This window comes from Hippocampus zosterae, chromosome 2 (assembly GCF_025434085.1).
Source record: "Hippocampus zosterae strain Florida chromosome 2, ASM2543408v3, whole genome shotgun sequence".
NCBI lineage: Eukaryota > Metazoa > Chordata > Actinopteri > Syngnathiformes > Syngnathidae > Hippocampus > Hippocampus zosterae.
Window position 1 is genome coordinate 17880434 of NC_067452.1, and position 10710 is coordinate 17891143.

At 43.8% G+C, this 10710-nt stretch overlaps 1 protein-coding gene across 3 annotated transcripts in view; it reads right to left on the minus strand.

Moving 5' to 3' along the window:
* LOC127595824 (sodium/potassium-transporting ATPase subunit alpha-1) overlaps window positions 1-10330 on the minus strand; it is a 29707-nt gene extending 19377 nt beyond the window's left edge. For 2 of the 3 annotated variants that reach the window (XM_052057708.1, XM_052057706.1), the window contains exons 1-10: window positions 10162-10330; window positions 9782-9892; window positions 7662-7721; window positions 6877-6978; window positions 6680-6781; window positions 6487-6600; window positions 6277-6411; window positions 6052-6169; window positions 5708-5976; window positions 5574-5630 (exon numbers count right to left, since the gene is read on the minus strand). In XM_052057708.1, coding sequence (XP_051913668.1) covers window positions 5574-5630; window positions 5708-5976; window positions 6052-6169; window positions 6277-6411; window positions 6487-6600; window positions 6680-6781; window positions 6877-6978; window positions 7662-7721; window positions 9782-9892; window positions 10162-10173 — 1080 coding nt within the window. In that variant the 5' untranslated portion in view covers window positions 10174-10330. Of the gene's footprint in view, window positions 1-390; window positions 493-1038; window positions 1170-1281; window positions 1428-1547; window positions 1672-1763; window positions 1919-2028; window positions 2198-2284; window positions 2436-3672; window positions 3810-3893; window positions 4070-4299; window positions 4493-4751; window positions 4887-5321; window positions 5631-5707; window positions 5977-6051; window positions 6170-6276; window positions 6412-6486; window positions 6601-6679; window positions 6782-6876; window positions 6979-7661; window positions 7722-9781; window positions 9893-10161 lie in introns of all 3 variants that reach the window. The other variant, XM_052057709.1, reaches the window with a different exon arrangement.
* Window positions 10331-10710: the final 380 nt, after the last annotated feature.

The window sequence follows — 10710 nt, forward strand, 5'->3', positions numbered from 1 at the left end:
TATAATTGAAGAATCAAAACAATGCTAAAATATAAAGTGGTTTAAAAGAATGCGTGAAAATATGCTATACATAGAGTATAGGCAAGGGTATGAATGGTGGAGAGATACAGTATACCAATTGTGCATAGTTATTTTGGCCCCATCCAAAGCCTTCTCCCAGGTGGACAAGCCTAATAATCTCCTCATGTACCCGAAAGGCATCCCAAGCAGTGACTCTACTCTGAGTCCCTCTCAGATAACAAAGGGTGAACTTTGCCTTTTGGCTAATTACAGTTCACCGCGAAAGAACAGTACAGCAAGAATTTATCTGTCAATGGTGAACAAAACCTCACACAAAGGCGTTGAAAAGGAATATTGGGACATTGTTAGTGATTGTGCATATTTACTCACTTGAGAGGGTACATTCTAAGGGCAACGTCCATGCCAGGGCAGTATGATAAGAAAGCAGCCAGGGCTGTCTCTTCAAACAGTCCAAAGATAAGGATGCGGTTCCTGGGGGGGAAAATAATTAGCACAGTTAGTTCTGTTGGCTTTTACTTGTGAAAACTCTGCGAGAGGCAAGATGGCATGCCCACCCCGCTCACCATCGAATTTGAAAGGTGCTTTCTATTTGAGATGGGCACTCCATCAGTATTGACAGTTGACAGACACGCTGGCGGACCGGTGAAATTTATTGATGAAAGCGCAGTTAGAATAACATGACGGACTGACAATTACAATTTGGTTCGGCTTAAAAAAATGATGAAATGACAAATTGACCAGCAAAATTTGGTAAATTGCCCATTTCTGATTTGTATCACCAGCTTTTTGTGTGATTCAGTTGGAAAATGACTTGTGTGAATACACAAGCATCATAATCCCCGCCCTCTAGTCATTTTCATGTTTTTTTTTGTTTTAAAGTGCTATATGTAAATAAAAGTGAGTTCTGCAAATTTTCTGTTGGTGCAAAATTTGTTTTTTTGCATATGATTATTGCCATGAAGAATAAACATTAGCGTCAACAGAAAGAGCTCTTTCATCGTACAAACAAGGACATACTTCATGCCCTGCTGCAGGATAGAGTTCCTCCTGGTCTTGCAGATGATCAAATCGGCCCATTGCACAATGACAATACTGGCGAAAAAGGCTGTGTGGCATGTGAACTCAACAATCTTCCTTCGCTCGTATGTCTGCATGGAAACAAAACAGACGAACAAAATCAAATGCCATTCGGGCCCTTTCCGAAACAAATGTATAATTTTAGGCTTTTGAAAGTCATTGCTTTCGATGAGCATCACTGACCCATTGCTGCCCGTAGCTGTCCTCCAGGTCATTTACATGTTTGTCATCCCAGAGCACTCGAATTCCCAATAAGTCCATGGGCAGGAAGCCGTTCTCTGCCAGGATCACAAAGTACGTGAAGAAGCCTGCCGTGGCCTGCATCATACCTAGTGGAGGATCACAACACAGAACTTCAGAACTGAGACATAAAGCAATACAGAGGAGCTTTCTGTCTGTAAGAGACAAGCTGGGTATTTATTTTCTGGGTTCAAGCAGAATAAAAGTACCAATTTGTCCATAGGCGATGCTGATAAGCCTCTCATTCACGAGTTTGTCTGTTTTGGGATTTCTCGGCTGTCTCTTCATGATATCACTCTCGGCTGCTTCGTATGCCAGGGAGATGGCAGGAACCTGGTGAGCGGTGAATAAGGCTACTTACTTGGACACAAATGCCGCAGCGGAAAGTTGGGACCAAAGTTTCCTCAAAGATATCAGACACCCACCATGTCAGTTCCCAGGTCGATACAGAGGATAGTGACGGTTCCCAAAGGCAGGGGGATATTAGCAATGATAAAGAGGAGGAAGGGCGAAATCTCAGGGATGTTGCTGGTGAGTGTGTAAGCAATGGACTTCTTCAAGTTGTCAAAAATCAGGCGGCCTAAGCAATGGAATACAAGCAAACAAACATGTTTTTCATATTACTCACCGACGGAGGAGCCAACATGACCCGTGCAACTGACAAGTGTCATCTGAAAAACACCACATTACCTTCTTCAACTCCTGTGACAATAGAGGCAAAGTTGTCATCCAGCAGGATCATGTCAGCCGCCTGCTTGGAGACGTCAGATCCGGCAATCCCCATCGCGACACCAATGTCAGCCTTCTTCAGCGCTGGAGAGTCATTGACGCCATCACCAGTCACGGCAACAATGGCTCCCTGGATGGTGAAGCGCGACCAACAGATTTAGGGAGCTGTCAGCAACTTTTTCAAAAGAGTTGCCATGCATGTGACTGAATTTCCGACCTGTCGCTGGCAGCCCTCCACAATGATCAGTTTCTGCTGCGGGGAGGTTCTGGCAAAGACAATCTCGGTGTGGTGCCTCAGGATGTCGTCAAGCTGCTCTGCGGTCATCTCCTTCAGCTCCCCACCATGGACAACACAGGCCTTAGCGTCTCTGAACAGGGAATCAAAGTAGCATGAGCTGACATTCTGGTTTGGTTCAGATAACTGCAATACAGCTTTTTCCATTTTATAGGGCTGAAACATACTGTGTGTGAACAGCACCGCCCTGCTTTTCAACACACATTGACTGGATGACAGAGAATTGTTTTTGCGTTGTCAATAAAGGATAAGAAAAAAAATGCACATTTTGAAATACCATTGTTTATAATGGTTTGAGAAATGATGATATTTGTGGTGTGTTACTTTACTTTATTTCATTTGTTGTTGACCAACATGCTGCTTTGGTGTCACAACGTTTACATCCTGCCAAAATAATTTGCTGTGGAAGCCCAAGGCAGATCATCATTTATTGTTTCAACTTGTTCCATAGTCAAGTGAATGTGAATTGAACTGAAGCGCTTTGTGAAAATGTGGCTCAGGGTACCAAAACAACTGAACCCGAAGGTAACATGTGCTGACACACTTTTGTTTGGGTAACAAATAAAGTTGTTTGGTACCCAATGAGGGGAGTTAAACACTGCAGCACAATGAATGGAAAGAGAAGATGCCGATCACAGTTTGTGCAAGTAGAAAATATGGGGCAAAAGAAGAAGAAAAGTGAACCAGAAAAAAAGTTCGAGAGCCACCTCATGAATGCAGACAATGAATCGCTTCATACTCTTTGAGTGGCAGCTGCGGCGCTTTATCTCAGTGACATAAGCCTCTTTCGCACAAACCATCTAAGCCGATGGTTTCACATCTTTTTCACGGCTGTCCTGTGTGTCTGATACCGATACAGTATTGAGGTTGAAGTCGACGCAGCAATTTACCGGCTTCAGATATAATATCAGAGGTTTAACAGAGGTAGAAAGACGCAATGCGTGAAGTTGTGTGACCAGCTTTGGTGTGTTGTCCCTGAAATGGACAAGTGGAATAAATGCTGGCTCACTGTCACAACTTTGATCAGCCAACTTCCCGGTAATACAGGGTGAAAACATTTTAAAGGAAAGAAAAAAGATTTGCTCCACGGTGAAGGCAATCAAGTTACAAATTCTGAAGGCGTAGCAGAGTGATGAATGTGTTTATGAAAGTCCAGATTTATTTGTCTGCAATGCCTCAGAGGTAAAAGCATTTGTGCTAAGTGCGGTGCAGAAGGTGATTTAAAGATCAGCTTCAGAAAGACGGCATATTTTAAATGTTGCGAGTATGTCAAAATACCAACCCTCAGAAGGTCTGAGATGAGTACAAACCTGGGATTGACTTCGGATACTGGAACATTCAAGCGAGCTGCAATGTCTTCAACTGTCTCGTTGCCCTCAGAGATGATACCAACGCCCTTGGCGATGGCTTTGGCCGTGATTGGATGATCGCCTGTTACCATAATAACCTTTGGGAGTTGAGGAAGGTAAAATTGTTAATGGAATGAGCAACAATGGACACAATTCGTCGGCACTTTCGAGTGTAATTTTACCTTGATTCCAGCGCTCCTGCATTTTCCAACAGCGTCTGGCACAGCGGCACGAGGAGGATCAATCATGGACATAAGGCCAATGAAGCACAACTTCTCGGTAGGAAAGTTGACCTCATCAGTGTCAAATGCAAAGCCCTCTGGGAACTGGTCATCAGGCAAATTGAAATGGCAAAAACCTGAAAGTGTTTGATATCATTTAGACATCCATTTCTATCCATATCACCAGTCAGTCAGACAAATCACACTCACAGGCAATGTAGATTTGCAATTGAACATAACATGCCGTTTATGATTTTGAACTGATGGAGAAATCCAGATTGGCCAGAGAAAACCCACAAAACATTCAATGGCTATTTTTCCGGAGCCCATTCCTGACCTCAGGTTTTGGATTTTTCCAGAGACTTACCAAGCACTCTTTCTCCAAGTCCTCCGAGCTCCACATAGGCATTTTGGAAAGCGTCTTTCATTTCCTCATCGAGTGGTTGTTCTTTGCCTTGTATCATGATGGTGGAGCAGCGATCCAAAATTCTCTCTGGAGCACCCTTCATGACCAGCAGATGTTTGGTCTCTCCAGAGGTTGAGTTCTTATGGATGGAGAGCTGCAAAACAAGTCAGGTAAACCTTATTTTTAAACGCAAGCCGGACGTTCACGAAGTTTGAAGACAGGCGTTTGCAGTGTCATGGAATGTTAAGCAGGTCAATATATAAATGCAAAATAACGTTCCATTGTTCCTTTGATGGACCTTATTAACGGTTCAAAAATGGCTTAGTAAGGAAATGAAGAATCCGTCCACCAGGGGACATGTGTGAGCGGATTATCTGCATTCATTTTTTTCCTTTTTTTTTTTTGCTGTTTACCTGGTACTTGTTGGTGGAGTTGAAGGGGATTTCGGCAATCTTTTGGTATTTCTCTCGCATGCCTTTGACAGATCCACAGCACAACTCAATGCATTTGAGCAGAGCGGCCTCAGAGGCGTCTCCAGCTACATCCCTCTGTCAATTGAAAGTAGTCAGAGATCAGTGGACACATTACAACCACAAGTGCTATTTTGCATACTTTTCACAGTTTGGTGGTGTCTGTTATGGAAACGATCTGGAATATCTGCCAAGGAACTAAAGCCGTTTATGAAAACGTTTCATTAAACAGAAAGCTTTTCATGAAGATTTGTTGTTCACTTGGTTTGCGGTGGCTTTCTTCCCCGTTCATACTGCTGAGAACTTCAACGTGTGTCTTTGATTTAATCAACACCCATATATTACTGGGTCAGTGACATCAGCTTTGTCCACCAATGAATTAAACACGGCTTTATAACAAAGTTTTAGATATCCTTGTCTATTGGTCAATTATTCACTTTTTTTTCTTTCTTTTTTGCAGCACAAACCAAAAAGTCCATGATCTGATGCAGTGAAGAAACAACGAGTTAATACCTTTAGGATGGGAATGTTGTTCTGCTCTGCCAGGAAGACAGCACGATTACAGAGTCCAGCAATTCTGGCCAGGGCAGCCCAGGACTCAGAGCTCCTGTCAAAGGATGTCCCACTTTGGTTCTCAGTCGTGTCTGCCTCGTGGATCTGGTTATCAAACCACATGTGGGCAACGGTCATCCTGTTTTGGGTCAAGGTGCCAGTCTTGTCTGAGCAGATGGTGGAGGTGGAGCCCAGGGTCTCGACGGCTTCCAGATTCTTCACCAAGCAATTCTTCTTAGCCATACGCTTGGCAGTCAGAGTCAAACATACCTGACGACATCCAGTGTTATGGCGGCATTCAAGCAAGTAAACACAAGTTAGTAGAGTTGAACTCTAGCAAAACTCACAGTGACAGTAGCCAGGAGGCCCTCCGGCACATTGGCGACGATGATACCAATGAGGAAGATGACGGCTTCCAGCCACCCATACCCAAGAATGAGGGAGAGAACGAAAAAGGACACACCCAGGAAGACTGCTACACCAGTGATAATATGGATGAAATGCTCGATCTCAATGGCAATGGGAGTTTTGCCGCCTTCCAAACTGGATGCCAGGGTCGCGATGCGACCCATGACGGTGCGGTCTCCTGTGTTGATGACGATTCCTCTGGCTGTGCCTGTAGAAAGGTTTTTCAAGGTCATTCCAGATTCTAGAAACTAATACCTTGCTGATGGTTTGTCGGAAGCAAGACCTTCGACGCAGTTGGTGGAGAAGAAAGCAATGTTCCTCGTCTCCAGCGGGTTGTCGTTGGAGAAGTCTGGCGTACGGGTCTGTGGCTCAGATTCACCAGTCAAAGAGGAGTTGTCCACCTGGACGGCGAGAGCCATGGTGAAATCAACAAAAAAATGCATTATAAGATCGCCTGATTTAAAACAGCATTCCAAACAAAGGCCTGGTTCATCAGATGAATACTAACCTTGCAACCATGGGCAGAGATGATTCGTAGATCCGCGGGAATCCTGTCGCCACCTTTTACCTCCACTAGGTCTCCTGCCACCACATCCTCCGCATTTATGTGGTTCTTCTCTCCGTCACGGATAACCAAGGCTTGCTGTGTATGAAACATGAAGGCAGGTCATCTTTGGCGCCTCCGTGTGAAAGTTGATGTGGATTAGTCGAAGCTCACCTGCGGGACAAGATTTTTGAAGGACTCCATAATCTTGGAGCTCTTGGCCTCTTGGTAGTAGGAGAAGCAGCCGGTGATGATGACGACAGCGGAGAGCACAACACCCAGGTACAACTGCAAGAGCAGGAATTGTTCAACAAACGGTGTTGATCAAACATGCTTAACTCACTCACATTCACAAAGACTGTTTTACGTTATCATTGGCGGGTTCATCTTCAGAGGCAGCCTGGATGCCATATGCAATGAAGCAGAGAATGGCGCCAATCCAGAGCAACATCGAGAAACCTCCAAAAAGCTAGCAAGGAGATATTTGGAATTCACAATGAACACGGTGGAGAAATTGAGAAATTATATTGAATCAATTCAATCCAGAATGGAAATTCATTTCACCTGTCTACAGAACTTCACCCACTCAGGGGTAGTGGGTGGCGGCGTGAGAGCGTTCGGACCATCCCGGAGCAGAATCTCCTTTGCTCTGGTGGAGGACAGACCCTAAACAGGTGTGAAACAATTATAAAAATTCAAAAAGAATAATTCATTCAATGAGCGTGTACAGTATATGCAAAATGGGGAGAAGAATTCAAGTTAGGTACGGTTAAAAAAAAAGTTGCCGTGTCCAAAATTAAATGTGTGATAATGGCAAGGAGAAAGGTTGTGTTACTCTGGAACAGTTTGTACTCAGACTTTCCAGTCAAGGTCATGCTTTTGTTGTAGAGCAAAAAAAATGTGGGAGTCAATGAGAATGAATACTTTGTTTTGGGGAAAACTGAGACAGGTCAAGTTTCAGGAGATAATCAACATCAGTCCATTGTCTGGTTTATGTGAGGCTGTATTGTGCTTGTAGTCGGATCCCATTCGTGCTCAGCCAGGTCGCCTTCAAGCTGAAATTTGTTTGATAAAATGAATAAAGAAATTGCTAACTGAAGGCAGCCATGTCTATGAAGACCCGAGGAGACGTAAGATGGAACAGAGATGGATTCAAAATGATAACATTTAATATAATCATCTGTAAATCCATTTTCTACCACGATATTAATATCGTAGAGGGACAAGTATGTTGCTTGTTCAAGCTGCCGGTGAGTGTTTTTGTTTATTGTACTATTTGAATCGGTTTTGTTCTGTCTTGTTTAGGCACGAACACAAGAACCGAAAGACGCATTCTAATCTAAACTCACCCTAGCCAGGTCGGTTCCGTACTTCCTATGAAGTTCATCCAAGGTGAGCTTGTGGTCATCCTAAAGTAGAAGAAGAGACAGTGAGAAAGATTTGCAGTAGGAATCCCCTTTGGAGAACAATTGACCGTCATTTCCTCGAAAGGGAACTCCAAGATGACAGCTAAGATGCAGGCTAAGAGTCTGCTGAAAGAAATTTCCACCCAATGAGTGCTTGGCATTTAACAATAGCAGTATCAACATGGCTTACACTCTGCTTCGTGTGTTTACTTGGTGAAGTGATGTAACCAAGAGGGATATGAACAAGAGGCTCTGACGTGCATGCATGCGCCTACACAGCATCTGTGTTTGAACGCCCACAAGTAAAAAGCAAGATGTAATTTGGATGATAAACCACCGGTCCTCTATCTAATACCAGCCTCCGAATTTAATGGCACGCAAAGGCATTTGAAACATTTTTCAAAGTTCAGACATTAAATAAGAATTCAGCCTCAATCTTCATTCAAGAGAAGATGTGGCACCATTGAAATAAATATGCAGGCATCTTCATTCACTGTGTACATTTGCATTAAAGAATGAAATAATCATTAACAGTTTCATCATTGTTTCACTAATGCCGCAGTTGTTTCTTTCCTTTGAGAAACAATGGCAAACTTTAATGGAAAAGCTTTTGAAAAGGTTACTGAATAATAGGGATGGTTCTGGGTGACGCCAAGCTGCTGATACAGTTGTTATGGTTCCACTATGTCCTTCGGTGGTGCGAGGACTTTGAGTTCAAGTTCAGACATACTGAGGCTCATAGTCATTAAAGTTTCATCTGAAGAACAGTTTTATTGCCTGTGTACTTTAAATTCAGCTGCAATGGGTAGACACATTCGTGGGACTCTTTCAAAATACGGTAGAGGCCACCAACCATAGAACATGCTGTACATGCGTAGAAAGATGCTTAGTAAGCTGATCTCAACCAGCACTGATCAATGTGACCTTGTCAACGTCAGTTAAGACAACTGATCAAACATTATTCAAAGAAAGACGCAAAAAAAAATAAATGTCTGAACATTTTATATTATTTGAGTGGGAGTTGGACTGTAGCAGATGTGTGCACATTTGATTCGCTCCTCTTTCACCTATAACTGTTTCAAACAACAAAGTGTTTGCAGGAAAAGTGGTTAAGATTGCACGACTGTCTGTCTCTTACGTGTTGTACCATTTTATTTTGTCATTTTATGTTAATTTTTCTTTTGATGGCGGCGCGGGCACCCACAGTGGCTTCTCTTGTTGTCTGGTTGAGAGGGAAGACATTTTATCTGTGCTGTACGTTGCACATTTGACAATAAAGTTGACTTGACTTGACTGTGAAAAATGTGTATTCATTCCTGGTTTTTAAGTTTGTGCTCACATACGACCACATCATGACCCGACCCAGTGAAGGACATTGTCAGAGCTGAAGGTTACACTCTCCTTATTTCCTTCCTTCAGAACACAGACAGAATATTTGCAAAGCTCCTCTTGCCGAGTGGCAAATACTTGATTGTGGCTATCGACTGGGACACAGAACTTCTCTGTGTATTTACACAAAACATTTTTTTTTCTGGATGTAAACTTGGAACTATTTTGTGACCTTGACAAAATTATAACACTTCTTCATGCCTTAAGAAGCCTTGAAAGCACTGACAGGCATTCTTGCGTCTCTTCCAACGCAGGACGTGTCAAATTTAATATTCTCTTGTGCAACAACACAGAGAAGTTACACTTGAGCAACTATGTTTACACAAAAAGCGTCAAGTTAGTGTTTCTGTGCTGCTTCTAATGGCTAGTACTGCTTCCCTCAGAGATTGAATAACTTACAGCGTGTGAAATGACTAACACGTGACGGCGCTTGTATCCGTTTAGAAGGCAGCTCTTGTGAAATTGAGGGCACACAGCCTCCTTTCATGTGACTACGCCATGAGGTCAAAGCCGAGTGTTTGTCCAGGCCATGACGGTGACCAATGGCAGCCAACGGTGGCGTGACAGAGCCTTAGATGGGTCATGCATGACTCCAGGCAGGACAGTTTGGTTTTCGGGTTCAGAAAGGTCGCCACATTTCATGCCTTTTCCGGCCATTTACGCAGAGAACTCACCAAATCCACTTCTTTCTTCAGGTCATCCATATTCTTTTTATCCTTCGCCTTCTTGCTTTTCTTGCTCTCGCCATCAGAGGTTGCTGCCAGTTTGTACTCATCTTTCCCTCTCTGGATCAAAAAGATAAGAGGGACCAAATGAGCCTTGGTGAAGGAACGGGCAAATATGCGAGAAATGGCTGCCCCTTTGTTTCTCAAACACTCAGACAGACATGTGCTAATTGTCTGTTGAAAGTCAGTCCGTCAGCCAACACTTTTAAAAGACCCCCACATGCACAAATAGCTGAAAGCAAAACTTAGCCGAGCATAACCTCAAACGGAGCCACAAGACTTCAACAAAACTAGGCCAAAGCATGTGAGCAACAAGTTCCAATACTTACTCCCAGCCCCATACTTGCAGTGTCAGTCCGAGAACAGCCAATCCAATTGTCTTTAAGTTCAACTTTGCTACTCCGCCTCTCTCTCTCTCTCTCTCTCTCTTTCTCTCTCTCTCCCCCCACAAGCCCTACGTTTCCCTCTCTCGCCCAAGCAGAGAAGATAGGCTGCTTGACATTAGCATACATTTATACCTACCTGTCAAGGGAAAGGGGGGTGGGGGGGTCGAAGGTGGAGTTTGGGGGAAGGGGAAATTGAAGGAGGTTGGTTGTGTGTGACTGGGGGTGGTTGAAACCGAACAGGTGAGTAGTGGTGGCGTTCATGGTAGTGGGTGTGGACTTAATGGAAGAGTGCGGAAGAGAAACTTGCCCTTCATTTGCTCTTTAGTCTTTGGCCCAAATTGGGCCTCCTTTCACTCAAGGTTAGGAGAAGGTAAAAGTCCAGGGAGCGCATGTGTTTGACAAAGGATAAAAGAGACAAAGAGGGGGTGGGGGTGAGGGGGGATGGTCACTTTCCCTGACAGAGCCCCGGAGTCAGATGTCGGAACAAAGTGT